The 18,778-nt window shown below is 48.3% G+C and overlaps 1 protein-coding gene across 1 annotated transcript in view; it reads right to left on the minus strand.

Moving 5' to 3' along the window:
- syngap1b (synaptic Ras GTPase activating protein 1b) overlaps positions 1-18,778 on the minus strand; it is a 73,769-nt gene that overhangs the window by 19,521 nt on the left and 35,470 nt on the right. The window contains exons 3-11 of the mRNA XM_076150455.1: positions 12,675-12,766; positions 9,627-9,748; positions 5,382-5,535; positions 4,989-5,087; positions 2,782-3,021; positions 1,600-1,935; positions 1,373-1,517; positions 648-792; positions 231-467 (exon numbers count right to left, since the gene is read on the minus strand). Of these exons, the coding sequence (XP_076006570.1) occupies positions 231-467; positions 648-792; positions 1,373-1,517; positions 1,600-1,935; positions 2,782-3,021; positions 4,989-5,087; positions 5,382-5,535; positions 9,627-9,748; positions 12,675-12,766 (1,570 nt within the window). The remainder of the gene's footprint in view (positions 1-230; positions 468-647; positions 793-1,372; positions 1,518-1,599; positions 1,936-2,781; positions 3,022-4,988; positions 5,088-5,381; positions 5,536-9,626; positions 9,749-12,674; positions 12,767-18,778) is intronic.

The following is an 18,778-nucleotide window of genomic DNA, read 5'->3' on the forward strand; positions in this document are numbered from 1 at the left end:
AAAGAGATGGAGGTGAGTGGGACAGAGAAGTATTTAGTGAAATATGTTCAATAAGAATCATGCAAATAAATATTTCTTACTTTTGGGGGACTGTTCCAAAATCAATCTCAATTTAAAAATCTACCTTTAATACATGACTGACTGAATTCTGTAAATACTTGTGAGGTGTGTGAAGTATTCTGATGCACCAAGAGTAATGACCAATGTTAAATAAATAAAATCAAACTGACTTGGAGAAGTTAGCCAGGTTCTGCACTACTTTAGCGATGAGGGTGAGGGTGCGTGACGTCTGCTCGTCGGGATACTCCTGTGTGAGGTTGAAGAGCGACGGGGACATGATGGCAGGACACAGGAAGCGCAGGAACAGGGAGCCGCTGATAAGACGGTCGGAGATGTCTTCCCGCCCCCTCTCAGCACAACGCACTCTCCAGGAGGCAAAGACTTCCTTAAGCTCTCGAGGGAAAACACTGTGAAGCCAAATACGTGTTACATCTTGTAAGCACTAAAAACAACAACAACAACTGCAGAGACCCTCTGGCTCCCCAATTCCCTCAATTTGAGAGGATCTCAAGTGACTTTGGTTCAAGCAGCGAGGAGTAAACACACACATTTCAAAGGTATAGTTGTAGCAGTTTGTGATTACTGACCAATGGGAGTTAACGATTTTGCAGAGTGCTAATTCACAGCACATTCGGAGATTGGCTTGGTGGTCTGGGAGTACAGAGGGAGGCGTCCTCATGGGGTCCACTTCACAATTTTCCTCTGACTCATACAAGGCTCTTATGAACTCCCCTACAAACGGATGGAATTTCAATAGGAAAAGCAAAAAGTGTAGAAACATTGGAAAGATCAGTTACGTACAAAACAAGATGCATTTCTGAATAAGAGATACTTTCAGTTCAGATACAATCCAGACACCTTCTCAGACTATTCAAATTGAATCATGACACCGAAATCCATTACATTACGATCATTTGGCGGACGCTTTTATCCAAAGCGACTTACATTACATTATATTACCACCCTTCGCAGAGGGGGGAGCACTTGAGGGTTCGGTGCCTTGCTCAGGGGCACCTTGGCAGGGACTCGAACCGGCAACCCTCCGGTTCTTAAGCGGAAGCTCTACCCACTCGACTACTGCCCCCCGTCTGAAATATGGCACTTCTCACGTCTCACGTCTCCTTAGAGTTTGGAGGTCAGACTAGCACTCGATACTTTAGACATCCATTGATTGAGCCGTTCTAATCTCTCCATGCAACATACAATTAAAAACCCATTCATTTAAGTGGGCAGCTCCTCACTTAATTTGGAATTGACCTCAACATAAACATGATGAGTTGACATGAAGACGATGAATTGGCTTCTGGCTCACCTATAGCATCCTTGAGGTACTTATGTCCGATCAGTTTGAGGTACTCTTCTATGGCTTTGGTGGCCAGAGTGTTCTCTCTGAAGATAAGGTGTTCTCGGTCGATGAATCTATCTACCTCACACATCGCCATATCTGACAGGAAATCCTGGAACAAACAGAGGATTGTTAAACAGACAGACACGGATTGAGATGTTCCCTTTACTAACCCTAAGAGAAGCGTTGGGTACCTTAGCTTTCCCCGTGCTCTGCAGTATATGCACCAGCGCACAGGCCACCTCCTCTTTGCTCTTCACGCTCAGCACAGGCTCCAGCACGGCACACATGGTGCGGTAGTTATTGGTGACATACTCCGCAAACTCCTTGTACAGCTCCATGGGCAGGATATTCATGGTCTGGAAGCGGGATTTGAGGCGTAGGGATGCGTTGATGATCTTCCCCCCTCCTACGCCGGCGCCCTTGGTGAGGACGCTGGGCTGGATGACCGGGTACCACTGCTCCACAAACTGCCGCCCGGTGATGCTTGAGATGGGGATGCTTACCAGGCCCAGGTAGGTGCTCTTCTCCTAACAGGAAACAAAGCACATGAGGCGCCATGAGAACTAAGAAGCGGGGAAGTTGTTCCCGTCGAAGAGAGAGGAAGTTGAAGCGTCTGAAATGTCAACAAAAGTTCACGAGCAAAGCACTGGCACTGCATAATAATGAGCAAGAAGGCTAAGACTGGATCCCTGGAGTGTCGTTTGAAGCTGGAAATAAGTTGTTCAGCTGCAGAATGTGAATTAGCATGTTAGTGACTGACTATTGACTGTGTATTCCCCAACATGTTTCTAATGTGACAAGAATTAAATAAACAAAAGGACTTTTTTACGGCCCCATGACGACACTAAATGGCAGCTGACAGGGCTGCTGATGGATGACTGAAGGAATCATTCAGAATTTTTTGCCGTCATGCAGAAGGAGATGTGTGTGTGTGACTTGGGTGAAGGTCACACCAACAATCATTGTGAATTTCTATTCCATTCATTACATTTTGATACAAACCCACTTCTCTTATTGTGGCTTTAGATGAGACAGAATCGGAGGGCAAAGCTCTGGAACATTTTTCATGTAAAAGGGAAAATAAAATACAAATCTTTCCTTTGTGTGATACAGGATCTACACTGAACTCCATTTAACTTAGAGCTTGAAGGTCAAGGCCTAGAATTCGGCCGTGTGTGAGAATAAGCTGTTAATGAAATCTGCAGCTTTACTGGTTCAGTTATGTTCTTATGAATAGGGGATATAAGTAACTAACTTTATACGCAGCATGGCAATGTTTGTTTTCGCCATCACATTAACAAATCTCTCGTTCTTCGTCCCTTCAATCCACATTTGTCGTTCCCGCTAACGCCCCCTACAGGTCTGTCCCTCACCTTGCGTCTCTTCTTGTCCGTCTCCTTGTAAAGATGAAGGCGTAGGTTGCGGACAGCTGGCAGGTTGTTGAATTCGAAATGCTCGCCCCAGAACACGGTGTCGGTGCGCGGCTTGCTGGTGGTTCGGGCGTACAGCATGTCGTCCAGACAAAGCTCGCAGTAATAACGCTTCTTGGCCGGAAGCTCGCGGGCCTCGATGATCCACAGTTTGAGCACATTGTCCACCCTCCTGCTGTTGTCCTGCGTGGAGATAAAGTCGGGTCAGATGAGGTCACACTTGACTTAGAGGAGATGTGATTAGCAGAGAGCAAATGATACAAATGCAAAAAGTGGAAATATGGCAAATGGCAAATCAACACAACATCGCAGTACCAAGATATGCTGCCGGAGACTGTTTGTACTGTATGAGTGTGTGTGTGTGTGTGTGTGTGTGTGTCAGGGTGAGAATAATGGGCACAAGGAGGTCAGTCTCCAAGAGAATAAAAGTATGACAGGAAAGAATGGCTGGTGAGCACAGACGGTGAGCTGGACTGAAATACTGCTGGAGTCTGTGCTGAGATACAGAGAGATGCAGGACACGGTGACACAGGAGACACAAAAGAAGAGGCCGAGGGAGGAGGAGGGAAGAGATGGAGAAGAAGACGTGAAGAGGTCCGACTGGGTGACAAAGACAAATGACAAAAAAACGCACATACGCTGCAAAGACACGGGACAAACAATGGCGGTGCTGTTACTTCCAAATCCTGATCGGAAAAAAACAACAACAAGCTATATTTGGCGTCTCCCAGGGGTGGAGAGAGAGAGAGAGAGAGAGAGAGAGAGAGAGAGAGAGAGAGAGCACTGTGCTGATTGCAGAGCGCCACCTTTAAATCAGCGGGGGCGGAGCCATTTCAAATGGGCTAAAAGGCCGTGGTTGTTTGGGCCCATTTGGTTCAAACCCCTGAAGTCCTACTTTAAAAGAGCTAAACTCCTCAGCGTCAGCCAGCGATCCGACCGTCCTAAGTCTCCCATTTGTATGCTCTTTGATAACCAACGCCAACACGCGACACTTAATTAATTCCAAACCGTCTGAGTTTGAACGCGCGGGGCATCTGGCTGCTCAGTTTGCTAGTGCACACACAGCGCAGCAGCACCAGCATGGATGTGAGCTCTCATGCTTGTTACATCTCTCTATCGTGCTGTAATATCTCTGTTTTTGCATTTAAAAAAAAAGAAAAAGCATGAAGTCATTAAAAAAGGGAGGTCGAACCGGCTGCTCTTATGTCAAAAACAATTAATGCTCAAAGAGGGGAAATTTGAGAGCCCTGAATGTTCTGAGGCACGATTGGAACTCTGGTCTCTGCAGAGAGTCTGATCTCTGCTGATGCATGTGGACTGAGATCCACAGCGCTGGTTGTTTTTGGGGAGGGGGTAGGAGTTTGGAGGGAGCCCCTGTGTGGCGTCCTTGGAGCTCCATGACTCAGGCTGGACCCCCGTAGGCCGAGCATCTGGAGGAGGCGTTCAGCTCGGGCGGTGATTGGCTGGCTGGCTCCTCGTTCCTTGCACATATTAGCGTCTGCTCAATTTTTTGAAATTGGGGGATGTGGGGCAATTTGATCGCATTACTTGGATCTGGACTGCAGTTATGATAATGGGGTTTTTACGCAGCTGGTTTGAAGACGGAGCCATTTCTTCTCTTCCAAGCTGCGCGGGTGAAAATCAAAGCTGCACAAGGAAAGATTACAAAGGAAACATTCGCTCCTTTCCTCCTCAGCATCAATTTAACATTAGAATTGAGAGAAAAAAAGACGACTCTCTTGTTATTATACTGACTCTGATTCAGGTGTCACTCAGGACTCAGCACAGTGACTTTGATATCACACACACACACACATGCCGGCTTGGTAAACACAAGCCCCTGCTGCGTGCAATCTGCTGACATCACCTCATCTGATTTCCAAAAATTTAAACTTCCAATTTTCCAATCAGCAGACGCAGAGCCGCCACCCTGCGACGTCACCTTGTGCAGCTTCCATATCTGTTTGTAGCAGCCGCTAAACTGGTCAACACAGACACACACAGACACGGGATGGAGTTCACACAGAGACATGAAGCGGGGCACGCTGTTATTGAAAACAGACAACAACGGGAGACGAGGAGGAGAGAGAGAGACACACAGACGGAGGGAACATCCTTTTCCTCTACCGCATCCCTTTCTCTCCCCTCACCTTGTTGGGCTTGACAGCTCTCTGCAGGTTCTCGATCCATTTGTCTCTCTCTGCAGCTGAGCGACACGCAAAGCACTTGGTTCCCGATGCCGTTGTCACCTGAGGTTAGCCAATGGTAAATTCAACAACCACAGCCATTAGTAACTATGGAGACTGCAACTAAGGCGCAATAACAAAGTCTTACATTCACTCTCAGTCTGTGTCATGTTTCCTGTAATGGCAAAAGCTGACAGGTCTCTGCAGCTAAATATATCAGGGCTACTTCTTTCTTTTTCACATTTTAAATAACATTTTCTAGTCCCTGACACCTGTGTGAGGATGGAACAACATTTTCAGCCGCACGTATCGACGAGTCCGCTTGTCAGTTTTCCCAGAGTGCAGCTGGGGTCTCACCTCAAAGCAGTACTCCTGTCCCAGGATACTGGAGTGGACAGGTTTGATGATGGCGTCCTCGTCCAGAGTGAGGTCCAGCGCCTCGGCAGCGCTGCTAGGAGACAGCAAGGACTCATGGGAGTGGGACTCTTTGAAGCTCTGCATCAAACGGGTCCTGGGAGGGGCGAGAAAGGTTTTTGTTTTGTTATTCACGGAGGCGTTTAGATAAGAAATGAACGCAAGTTTTGCATTGGAGGAGAAAACTTCAAACGGGCAAAGAGTGAGTTGGTCAAAGAAGAAAAGGGAGCGGAGGCAGAAAGAGAGGTGACGGAAAATAATGACAATTTTGGGACGATCACTCTAAATAATTTAAGGGGCAGCTGGAAGGATCAAACCTCTGGTGGCACAAAGTTCAGCAGATGAATATTAAAGTGACACTGAGACGTCACTGCAGACACTTTGTTCAACGCCGCATTACACTTTGGACTCTTTACTCCTCTCTAACACTTGCGGTTTGCAGCTCACAGTAGAAATTCAAATCCATGAAGGTGTTAAGTTTTCACCTTTGTGTTTTTCCTCAACTCAAATTTTGCCTTTTCAGTTTCATTTTAAGCCGCAAATTCAATCTCACATAATCTTCATGACCTTTGTTACCCTGACAGGCATCACACAGGGCACAGGCGCCCACCAACACTGACTCCATCATGCTCACCTGCACATAGACACTGTACTGTATGCACACACACACACACACACACACACACACACACACACACACACACACACACACACACACACACACACACACACACACGTATTGGCACTTGCACGGACATACGATGGCACGATATCTACCCGGCGAGCGAGGAGGAAGGTCAGAAATGATGAAGGCCTCAGAGAGAACAGGGATGAGAGTGAGAACAGGAAGGAGAGACGGACAAAATAGTTTATGTCCTCTGTGCTGCGTCCGACTTTCTGCTTGTCCCCGGCGCTTTGCACTGCTTTTGTCTGCATTAAATCATAGTGTTCATCAACAAAGCACTGATTACATGTAGGGGAGTTAGGGAGAGAGAGAGGGAGGGAGAGAGAGAGAGGGAGAGGGAGAGAGAGAGAGAGAGAGAGGGAGGTAAAAATAGACCCAAAGGAATGAGTCAGATTGAGGGTAATACAGAGAGAATAGAGAGAGTGGGGGAGGTCATGAGAGGATGAAGAGGCACGAGAGAGAAGGGAAAGACGGTGAGAAAGAAGGGTGGGGTAGGTGTGTGTGTGTGTGTGTGTGGAGGGAGGGGGGGGGCCTCTCAGAGGAAATCACGCTGTTATGTAAACTGTGGATCCCTTGGAGGAGGAGGAGAAGGAGAGCAGAGAGAGCATGGATTAGAGGGAAGCAAAGAGGATGCGAAGAAGGTCAGGGTGGATAGATGGAGCGAGGAGAGCGGGATGGCGTGCCTGTGCGCGTGTGGGTGTGTGTGTGTGTGTGTGTGTGTGTGTGTGTGCGAGCGAGCGCGTGTGTCTATGCATGCAAATGAGAGCCAGCAGAGACCCGGGGACAGAGGGAGGAGGTATGAAGGTCTAAAGGTCCGTGTGGAGAGGTGGAGTGCAGAGTCACATGCAGAAACAAACCCGCCCAAAAAAGTCGTATTCACATCACAATGAAACAGATCAGACGAACAAAAATGAATAAAGAAACGACAACAACATTGAGACTGTAGCAGAATAAAAAAGATGAAACTCAAAGACTCCAAGGTTCTTCCTCACTCCAGTGTTCAAGTGTTTGGCTTATACTAATTCGAGTGAGCGGTCAGGGTTCTGCTGGGCTTTGATACTGTGTGTGGGTGTGTGTGAGTGTGTGTGTGTGTGTGCAGGACTCCACTTGGTTCACCCTGATTAGCACAGTGTGGTTGTAAAATTCACCCTCAATCCAAACCTCAGAATGTAGAAACTTTGAATATTCACAGGATTTGGCGTTGACCTGCTCCTTCCTCCTCCTTGTTCCTTATCAACACTGGACGGTCTCACATTGACACCTACAGGCAATTTCACCTTTACCTGCGTTGTGATTGACCTGACCTGTATCTGCATGTAGAGGTGTGAGGAACAGGAAACCCACACAGACACGCAAACTTCCAGGACCTTCATCATGCGCCAACCGCCGTCTTAACACAACCGACACTCACTATCAGCACTACTACCAACTTATCATGACTCATCCCAATCATGCAAATATATTCAAACTGTCTCTTTCGCTTCTTCCTGCCAGGTCGGAAAAGCTTCTGAAATGTGTGCTTACTGTTGACAATCACAATCACAATCATAATCATCTCTTAACACCACACTAGCACATAAACATGGGACAGACAGTACCACACGTCCAAACCTCTGCAATGCTTTACTGCCAAAATCGACTTTCCTTTGGTTTTTCGTTTTCGGTACTGCCTCTTTAAGGATACTTAAAGAGGGTACTGTCTCTTTAAGGCCGCCTCCATATAAGCCTGCTTTGCTCTGATGACTCATCTGCATGGAGCATGAGCTGGTGCAACACGCTGCATCTCCACATACGTCTCTAACCTGCACACTCCACACCTAAACGCTTCTATTCAAATCAGAAACAAAGCTTTCAAGGCGTTTCCTCGCTGGATTGATTCCTACATTCGCCTTAACTTCAATTTTTGTAACTTTAACAATAATCAACACACACTCCTATTCCTGTAACACTGTGCAGAGTAAGAATTGTTGTGTTTGGCAGCTACAAACTCTGAAATCTCCTCACTGCCTGCATCTGGAGCCCTCTGGCAAAGGACATGGGCTCCCTGCAAACCCTCTCTGGATGGAATAGAGATAAAACCACAGAGCAGGGATGAGTAGATGCACGCTGACGCCTCTGACAGAGCAAAGCAGGCGCTGTGCAAACGGAGATGGAGGCCTTGGCAAACAACGCAGACTTCACAAGGCTCTTGACCTTGTCCGTTCTGCGTCTCCTCCTCAGACCAAGCGGGGATAATAGACATCCACAACCCTCCCAAATGAATAAATCATGTGGAAATGCACCTTGGCAGACAGCTGGCTGACTGGCTGGGGGAAGACTTTAGCGTTCACTCCCTCCGTGCACTTTTGAACTGTTTAGATTATCAACGTGACCTTGTTCGTCTTTCCAAGTTTGAGTTTGTCCTCGCTGTAGTTGCCAAATGGGAGCAAACAGACAGAATGAAGGAGCTGCTGCTGCTTCACCGGCTGAGGAATGGGAATCCAGACTAAACCATCAAGCTGCACCAGGAGAAATGCACACAACACACAACACAACGCAGACACAACATGAACTATCTTAAACAGCCAGACAACCTTTTTGTATTTATATAACCATTTTCTATTCCTTATGAATGCAAAAGGAAAGTAGAACAAATTGGAATTAGAAACTTTCCAGGAAAACTTTCACAGAAATCTTCTCCCTGTTCTTTGCTTCTCGAGCTGCTGTGGAGAAAAACGGCAGCAGAGCTTCGCCTGCCTGGTACAGAGGAGGTATAATTAAGCAAATCTCCCTCACTGGCTCATTATGGTCTGTACAGCAGCCATATGGCTGTCTGTTGGTTGCCATGGAGAGACCAGGTTTTTTTTTTCACCACCCGTGTGGAGGAACAGCGACGGTGCTGAGTATTTTAATTGTAAGTGACACTGCACTGGGGTACGGGAGTGTAGAAGACACACTCGTGTAAAATAATGAGAGCTGCTATATAATAACAAAGTCACATCTCTGGTCACAGTTTCATCACATGTTGGAAACACAACAATGTAGTGTTTATGGAAGCGTGTAGTAGGAAATATGTACTAATAACACGGAATACTGTCACTAATCTACAAGAATGATCTATGAAAATGTGTTTAGAATGATGAATGTGTGTGTGTGTGTGTGTGAGTGTGTGTGTGTGTGTGTGTGTGTGTGTGTGTGTGTGTGTGGAACTTAAGTGGCGGACAATTCAAAGAAATAGTTAATTTTCTTAATGAGTTTCTTAATGAGCTCCATTTTACTTGTGAACAAATGTCCTAATAAAGAATTTCAGTTGTTTTGTTTCTTTGCAAAAATGTCGAAAACTCGTCCTTGAACATCGATGACTAAGAAAGTTATTTATGATGGAGGCACAGAGACACAACGCAGCCAAACAAACGACACACACACTGTGCTCAGATTAACAGCCAAACACAGCCTGACACAACAGACATCCAGATAGGAAAGCTCAAACACACACACACACACACAGGCACACACACACTGACCTGTCTTGGTCGGCACTGCGGAAGCGGGGGAGGATCATGTGTCGGAAGCTGCTGGTTCGGTCCAGTTTGGGCTGACTCTTAGCCCTCTTGATGGAGCCCTTCAACCTTCTACTGAGGAAACTCTGGAACGGGTGGAGGAGAGCGACAACCAGGCAAAACGGATGGAGGGGGAGAGGGGAGGAAGGTGGGAGGAAGGTGCATGGAAGGTGTATGGAAGGTGCATGCCGTGGGGGGGTTTAGAACCAAGAAGAAGTATCCACACCATCAGCGTGTGATGGAGGGATGAAGGTGACATCGTGGCCATAAAGACAATGTTGTTTTGATCGGATACATAAAAAGTAAATATGGCCAAAATGAGATGCAGACACAGACACACACGTGATGCATGATGGGGGAGAGCGACAAGGTACATTTATTATCAACTAGAAATCACACACTCACATACAGATACACACAACATCATCATATAGCACGTTGACTGCAGAGGGCGGCAGTGTGGTAACATGGCCTGTAGTGGGCAGCGGTGAGCCGTACAGGCCCACAACAAGTGCAGCAGTGAGTGAGAGCACACGGGGTGCAGGTGTTTCCGAAAGATTCCTTTCAATGATCAAAACACGCAATTACAGATAAGGAAGGAATTAAAGAAAACAAGAAGAAGAAGAATGCAGAGAGTTAAAGTGTTGCAGCCTCCGTTTGCAGGAAGTTCATCAACCGTAAGGGAGCAGAATCTAAGTGTAACTCCGGCCATTAATCATTGTCACTACGCTGCCCTACAGAGCGATTCATTAACAGAGGGGGACCAAGTGAAACAAGCCACTTATAGAAAGTGCACAAAGACACTGATCTCAAATCCTCTGAAATCAGACAAGAAACTGGAGACCGGTCGGGGGGAAAGTTGACTTGTTCCTCCAGCAAATGGCGTCTCAAGTGTATTCAACTGTGCTACATGAGCAGCAAAGTCATTTACAGACATTACGTGGCAATTTTCCTCCTCCCACCTGACATCTGACCGCATCAGAGCTCCACTTGTAGAGCTTGAATGCGTCCGACGCAGCCGAAACCCTGAGATGTTGGACTCTCTTGTTTCTTCAGAGCTCAAATCTTTAAAACGCCGCACGACAGCATCTCTGCCTGGGACTCTGCCAACTGCTGCAGCTGGGAAAAAAAAATAAACTCCACCTGTTCTGCGTTCAGGTGCATCCAGCGGAGCCACAGGCGTATCGGCTCCATACCTCTGCATAACAACGATATTCAGAGGGAGAATGACTGCAGGCGGTGACACCTCATCATCTGGAATGAGTCAAATGGCATTGAAGCCTGTCTTGAGGATACGACTAAAGACTGGGCTCCATCTGCCTGTTCCACGCTAATAGCCCGCATGACTAAAGCTGATTTGATTTGCCGGCCCGTCTGACACTTCAAGTTTTCCAAAAGTCGGCAATGCATAAACAGAAAATGGAGTAAACAGCAGTAAAAGGAGGCGATGTAACCCTGCAGCCCCGCCGTCCTCTGGTTCACTTGAGGATAGAGAATGCTGGAGTCATTAAGCGTGACAGCCCCATTTGCTACTGTCCACATTTAGCCGCTCCAGTGCATGCTGTGTGTAATTAGATATTAATTTTTAAAAGACAAACTGTCAAATGCGGCTTGGAATGATTTGCTGTCTGCACTAACAAAAGACCCCCGATTTAAGGTGCCGTTTTTTATGGGGGGGGGGATCTCTTCTCGGTCAGGACTTTTCTTCCCTCCCATGCCGTTGACGCATCATCATAAAGAGTCTCCATCCTGATATAGTGATATGCAAACGGCCTGCAGAAGCCAAAATCCTGATGAAGCCAAATAAGGGCGTCGTAATTACACGTGATGGATCATCTTATACGCCGTCGCATCTGCAGTCCTGTGCGGAAGCTGCTTCTTCACGCACTTAACAAAATGAAAGGCAGCTAAAAGTTCCTTCTGCGAGGGACAACAGGCTTCATTCCATCTATTCCCCAACTAACGCTGACCGAGTGCAAACAGCAGCGCCGTAATAATAAGGAGATGGGCGACACAGAGCAGTGACACAGCCTTAATAAGACACCAAAGCATCCTCTGAGCCCTTCAGGTGCCCGTCTCACACCTTGATCATCCACTATGTCTGTCACTTTGTCCTGTTCACGGACAGAACAATGTTTGCTTCCTAGCTCCTTCCTCCGTCTTTCATCTCTAACTTATGGGCGAATACAGGAGGAAACAGAAGAAGGTCCATAAAGGACAGCATCAGCACATTCGTGTATTGTTTCCCATTAGTGTGGTGCGGACATTTACCCGTTACTCTGTGAGTGTGTCTGAGTTCATACAGAGGGCAGGCACAGACTTTGAACAGGTACCATGTGGAGCTTTTGACCACTAGAGGCACTGTGGAGCAACATTGAATGGGCACTAATGCAAAAAGTGGCAGATGGGGAAAAAAGAGTAGAAGAAGAAAAGCACAATACTGCTTTCAAAACGGCTTCACTTGTTATTAAACACGATGCATTTTTGTGGAAAAGCCCGAATTGAAGCGAAATCGTGTTTAATCAAAAACTCCACTTGGTGCCTTTAGGTGTAGTTGGGCGATTGCGTGTCCGTCCAACACAAACTGTGTGCGGTGGGTGTAACCGTAGCCGGTGTCTCTGCCTCAGCAGCCATGTTTGTGTCACATACCTCAACAGGGGGCAGTGGTGCAATATGCCGTCCTCCCACCACTGGACTCGAACCGGCAGCCTTCCAGTCTCCGCCCCAGTATGAGAAGAGGGGGGAGGAGGAGGAGGCGGCAGGCGAGTGGGGCAGGGTGAAGGACAGGGAGGGCGAGAGAGGCAGCGAGTGGGGAAAGGGGGGCGTGCCTGACCCCATCTTGGAGCCCCTCTGCTGCTGGCACAAGGTCAGGGAGGGGGAGGCGGCCAGGAAGGGGGGGTAAGGGTGAGGCGGGGTACGGCTGGCCCGGCGGCTGCCCGGGGCGGGAGGGAAGAGGGAGAGTGAGAGGGACGGAGGCAGCGAGCGAGGCCGAGGCCAGGGAGGGTTACTCACGGATTGTCGGAAGGGTTGAATTGGGGCAGTGGGAGGGACCTCCATGCTGGGCTGCTTCCCGACGGCTATGCTCTTCCGCCGTGCGCGAGGATCTGAGAGAGTGGGAGAGACGGAGACGGACAAGGTCAAACAGGGAGGACAGAACGTCTCAAAGGGCTCCACACGCCCACAGGAACCATAATACAGGAAGTACAATAAGTCCAACGCCTGAGTCCTGATCCCTATGTGGTTAGTATGAAACATGAAGAGAGATGGAGAACACGAGAGACACAAGAGAGGTGGTTATTATGGCACAACAACACAGACAAGACATCAAAGTGTAAGGCGCCAGGACACGGCCGAGACGTGAGGCGGACGCCAGGACGCGGTGGAGATACGGAGCGAAGTGAGGAGCCCAGAGTGAAGCGCTGCCTGAAGGAATGAGAGGCAGAGCCAGCGCGAGATGGAGGTCAAAGGTGAGCCAGCCAGAAATAAAGCCACCCGGGGGTCACATCACACACACACACACACACACACACACACACACACACAAGGAGGGGGGAGGGGCTGGCGGAGAATATGGTGGAGATGGATTTTCTGTCTGTGCGTCAGACGAGGCGAATGCTTACAAACCAAAGGAGGGGACGAGCTTTAAAACAAACAAAGCGCTTATCGACTTCTGTCTGTGGACCTGCGAGCGACGCTGTGAATTAGACAGCGAGGGAATAAACTCTGTCTCCTCCTTGATTGACGAGGAGGAAGAGGAGGAGGAGGAGGAGTGTCTACTGTAAGTGAGAACATCTAGAAAGGAACAAAACGCCAAGGCAACAACGTATGGACGCGTCACACCGCCACCGTCGGTCAGTGTATTGATGAGTAGGTGTGTGTGTGTGTGTGAGTGTGAGCTGCTTCGTCTGAGCCAGGTCCAGTTTCCTGTTTGGCGAGTGGGCCGGTTTGCACGGCGGCGATCCGGCGATTGATTGCAGGAATAGCGCGGTTGCTTCACATTTTCCAAATTCAAGGTAAAAGAAATCGCCCACTTTGTGTTCAACCGTGGGAGTTGAGCTTCCGACTGAACGGACGAAGCTTCACGCCATCACGCCATCACGCCATCACGCCAAGGAACCCAACGACCGCCGGGACGCAGATACGAGATATAAGTTACATCATTGTGTCGTCCAAATGCAGAATCCTCCAGTTTAGTTGCCACTGAACGGTATTAAGGGGATTCAAAGTAGAGTTGAGATTTGACCCTTTGGTGCGTTTTGCTTGAAGAAGACTGTAGACGAAAACATGTTTACTGTCGTCCTTCATCTCATCTCACAGACACATTTCTACTTGGAATCCGTCCATCAGCTAGAGACCGTCATCAACGTGTGAATGTTTTAAACACTTTGCTGGCAACAACAGGCTACCAGAATCACAGTTTAATTGGATTTGCTGTTTAAACGCCATCAGAGTGACTTTGTCTCTGTCTTTGTCTCTGTCTTTGTCTCTGTCTTTGTCTCTGTCTCTGTCCTGCTGAGACAAAACTCAACATTCATCATCTGAGGACCTCAGCGGGAGAAGAAGCGTCACGAGTTTCAGCTCCTGACTTTGCATCTTCACCTACAACCTGACGGGCCGAGCCGGAGGTCAAACTCCGTGTTGCCTGCAGACGTGAGGCGAGGGTGCGGCGCTCCCTTGTTTAATAAGCTGAGGTGCCCCCCCCCCCCCCCCCCGCCCCGTGTGGCGGCGCTGCTTAGACCATCACTTTATCCTCGCACGTCTACATCAAGGTGGCAGCAAACGCGTCTGCACTTACGGCCTTCCTGCTTTCCGCTCGTCTCTTTACGTTTCTTTCACCCCCCCCCCCTTCTTCCAATAGGTTGGACACTTTAATCACCACAAAGACACAAATGCGTCTTTGTCCGTCTCTCTGGTTTCGCTGGTTTCCTGCATTTCAAACCGTCTCATTCTGCTTCTCAATCTCGCTCATGTGGTCTGTCTCTGCCATTGACTCTCTCTCTCTCTCTCTCTCTCTCTCCCTCCCTCTCCTCTCTTTCAGCCTCTTCTGTCACATAGTCACACACACACACACACACACACAAGCACACCTCTCCCACGCAGCTATTTTACATAATTCAAATAGAGCATTTATCCCACCACTTCTCCTCCGTCTCCTCTCTCCTCCTTGCGCCCCTTCTTCTTGTTTTCATGCCGTCCTCCCTTTGCCTCTCTGTACACATGTATGTCACCTAACACCCTCCATGTTCTCCTCCACACACTAACCTTTATTTATCTCCCCCCCTCCCCCTCCCCCTCCTCCTCCCTCGCTCATCGACCCTCTAAATTCACTCCCTTTCATTTACCTGTAGATTCTTTTCACTGCCCGTCTTTCTTTATGCAACGCTAACATTCTCCTCCAGCCCACGCAGGAGAGAGAGAGGGAGAGATGGAGAGAGAGGGAGAGGGAGGGAGAGAGAGAGACAGAGAGAGGGAGAGAGAGGGGGAGAGAGACAAAAACAGAGAGAGGGAGAGAGAGAGAGAGAGAGTGAGAGAGAGAGGGAGAGGGAGAGAAAGAGAGAGAGAGAGAGAGAGAGAGAGAGAGAGAGAGAGAGAGAGAGAGAGAGGGAGAGGGAGAGATAGGGAGAGGGAGAGAGAGAGAGAGAGAGGGGGAGAGAGAGACAGAAACCGAGAGAGGAAGAGAGAGAGAGAGAGAGAGGGAGAGAGAGAGAGAGAGAGGGAGAGAGAGGGGGAGAGAGAGACAGAAACCGAGAGAGGGAGAGAGAGACAGAAACCGAGAGAGGGAGAGAGAAGGAGAGAGAGAGAGAGAGAGGGAGAGAGAGAGAGAGGGAGGGAGAGACAGAGAGAGAGATAGAGAGAGGGAGAGAGAGAGAGGGAGAGGGAGAGAGAGAGGGAGAGAGAGGGAGACAGAGAGAGGGAAAGAGAGAGTGAGGGAGAGATAGATAGAGGGGGGGAGCGAGAGAGAGAGAGAGGGAGAGGGAGAGAGAGAGAGGGAGAGAGAGGGAAAGAGAGAGGAGGGAGAGAGAGACAGAGAGTGAAGGAGAGAGAGAGAGAGAGAGAGAGAGAGAGAGAGAGAGAGAGAGAGAGAGAGAGAGAGAGAAATGACCACAAAGGTGTCTGTCACTCAGCCAGGTCATCAGTTACTGTATGCCAGAGTCTCTTTGACCAAATCCAGAATGAATCTTGTATCTTTAATGTGATAACAGGAAGTTACAGACGAGTGGCAGCAGGTGGAGCGACTCAGCATCCAGGTGGAGGTGGACGCAGAGCTGCTGACAGCTCTATGTAACTCTATGGAAAGATATCTAACTTTCATCTCCTCAAGCGCTCTTATGTAACCAACACAGTTACATAACACAGAAGCTGTCATTTGTAAAGAGTGAGACCGGAGCCTGCAGGATGATTGACATCAAACTGAAGCCGACGTTACACTTTTACATCACTCCGTTTACATTCATTCATCCGACCAAATCCTTACATTCTTACATGCTAACATGCTAACATGCTATCATGCTATTTTCTCATCTTCTAAGATTCTCTGCTCATCAGTTTCTTCCAGGTTGTATTCGGGTTTCCATCTCTGTCTTTCTGGTGGAGAATTAAAGACACATTTAATGAAACCTAAGTTGATCTCAATCTGCTTCAGACTCCAGAGGGTTAACTCAACCTGAGGCCATGGATTCTGTTTAATGTGGACGTTCAGCTTCTTAACTATTCCTCCCAATTTCTTGAGATATTCTTCACTCGAGCTCTGTTCCTGGCCGCCTGTTTGCTTCTCCGCAAGAAGAATCAAATGACGGCAATCACCACAGGTTACAGCCCTTTAATACTGGAGGTTATGACATCATTACGAATGCATCACAACCGCAACTGTCTCAACTCTAAATATCTCAGGATGGAAACACTGCGATGGCCTTCAGAAGGTATTACTCTCTCTAAACTAATTAGCTCCCCCCTCCCCGACCCGGAGCAGCAGATTGTGCAGAGGAGAAGATGATGATTTAGGATTCAACTGGCATCAGCGCCGTGGTAACAAACCAAAGGTGGAGCTCCCCTCCGGGCTTAACTGTAGACACTGAGATCAGGAAGTAAGCAGCAGCCGTCTGTGAGTTGCTGTACTATCTGAGCCCCCAGGGCGAGCGAGGGGAGCGGAGGGAAGGGGTCTCTCGTCGGATGGCTGAGATTCAGAGAGAGCGTGTGCTTTATTACATCCTCCGCCGAAGCCGACCATTCTCTGGTAGTCTTTGTCCGCTTCACCTACGTATGTTGCGACTCAAAGTCATAGAGAGTGAGAAGGAGGTGTTGGGTAATGTGATTCCTCCCTGGCGAGACACCGACTCCAACTTCAACACGTCAACCGAAGGCAGCCTCTTTAAACGACATCTTACTGCATCTTCCCTAAATGACTCTGAATACCTTCACACACAGATCAGTCAAAGCTGTGACTGTGCTGTGAGTTACTACGCTCAGAGAAACTCAAGACTTAACCGGACCAGACGCCAAACAGAAGCCAGTGGAGAGCGTGAGTCGCTGCTCGGCTCCCATCTGAGCACATAAGGAACCGTAAACTTGTAGTCCTTAACCTAAACAGGAAGGGCCGGCTTCTGTGACTTTGCACAGCGCCCTCTACAGGAAGAAGAAGCCTTTACACGGTGATTTACACAAACCTTCCATGACCAAAGCACTGCATTTGACGTCAAATCGGTTAAAAATAACTGAACCAGCCCAGCAACACAGAATCTAATCTGAACTCTATTGATCCACAGTGTGAAAGTGAACTAGGAACTGGAACGATATGCACCAATCAGAGAGCAGCTTCACTGTAAAGCTATTCGTCTGCTTGTAAACATGCTGCAGTTTCGTCCACAGTGTCTCGTATCGATTGCAGACATTGCGATCTTCACCTTGTCCCACTCTCAGGTGTGTGTACGATGTATCTGTCAGGGCAGCAGAACATCAGCATGCACACATCTTAGCCACCATAACAGCACAAGGTCTCTGTGGACTGACTGAACGATCCACACCCCCCCCAATAAAGCCACCTCAGACAGAACGCTCCCTCCTGCTCATGCTACAGATTGGAGGAGATGGAATGAGAACACAGAGAGAGAGACAAGATGATGACTGACATCCAAGGTCCTGCAATGGATGTTCGACCAAAACGCCGTTAACCACTAAAGCAGCAGCTACAGTTTCCTCCACCTCTTGCTTTATCCATCGTTCGGTCAAACGAGGGCGGAGATTGCAACACACACTCCTCCGTCTGAATGCAAACCAACGCTGGCCTCTTAAACAGAAGCGTCAGAGATGAATCCGGAGTGGAGGCTGACGTTTCCCTCACACCTGCACGCTCGGCTGGATGCTTCTCTAAATTAACGGGCCCCATTAAACATTCCTTTTAATTCTTTTGATTCTTGATAAAAGCATCAGTCTGTGAAGGCGAGAGTCTGGACAGGTCTATTTAATTCCATTTCGCACTCAAGCTCTCTTTGATCCAAACCCAGGCTCTGTATTTTGTTGCTATGGCAACTTTTTTTTCTCCCTTTTCCTAAAGCACCTTACATTTTAGTTACAGACACAGCAGAGCCTGGAGAGGAGAGGAGAGGAGAGGAGAGGAGAGGAAGAGGAAGAGCTCTGGCATTTCTGCATGTTGTGTCATGGGCTTGTTTCTCCCTGCGGTCATACATCAACCATGTACAACAACAAACAAACACGCACGCAATCCATATGCACTCAGCGACGGAATGTGTCATGGCGGGTCACAGTTAATCGTTTAAAAGCCTCATTAGTCTTGGGATCACTGGTGATGAACGACTATGTGTGCTAATGATTTTGATTAGGATAAAAACATTGACAGACCTGCTTTGATTCGCCCCGTTGTACCGTCTCCTTTATTTAGCCGCTTAATTAATCATCCGTGTGCTGAAGTAACATTATTCAAGTGGCTCGTCCTCACTGACGGCGTTATGAAATTACTGTAGTATTGGGAAAGGAGGGCCAAGTGTACGCCCATGAAGAAGAGGAGCCGTGTTTAAACGCCTCCTGCCTACTTTTCAATAAACGCAATTACCAGACGAGTGTCCTCACATATGATAGTCTGTGTGTGTGTTTGTGGGTGT

Source organism: Genypterus blacodes, unplaced genomic scaffold (genome assembly GCF_046128005.1).
Source record: "Genypterus blacodes isolate CSIRO-AG114 ecotype Tasmania unplaced genomic scaffold, CSIRO-AGI_Gbla_v1 ptg000052l_1, whole genome shotgun sequence".
NCBI lineage: Eukaryota > Metazoa > Chordata > Actinopteri > Ophidiiformes > Ophidiidae > Genypterus > Genypterus blacodes.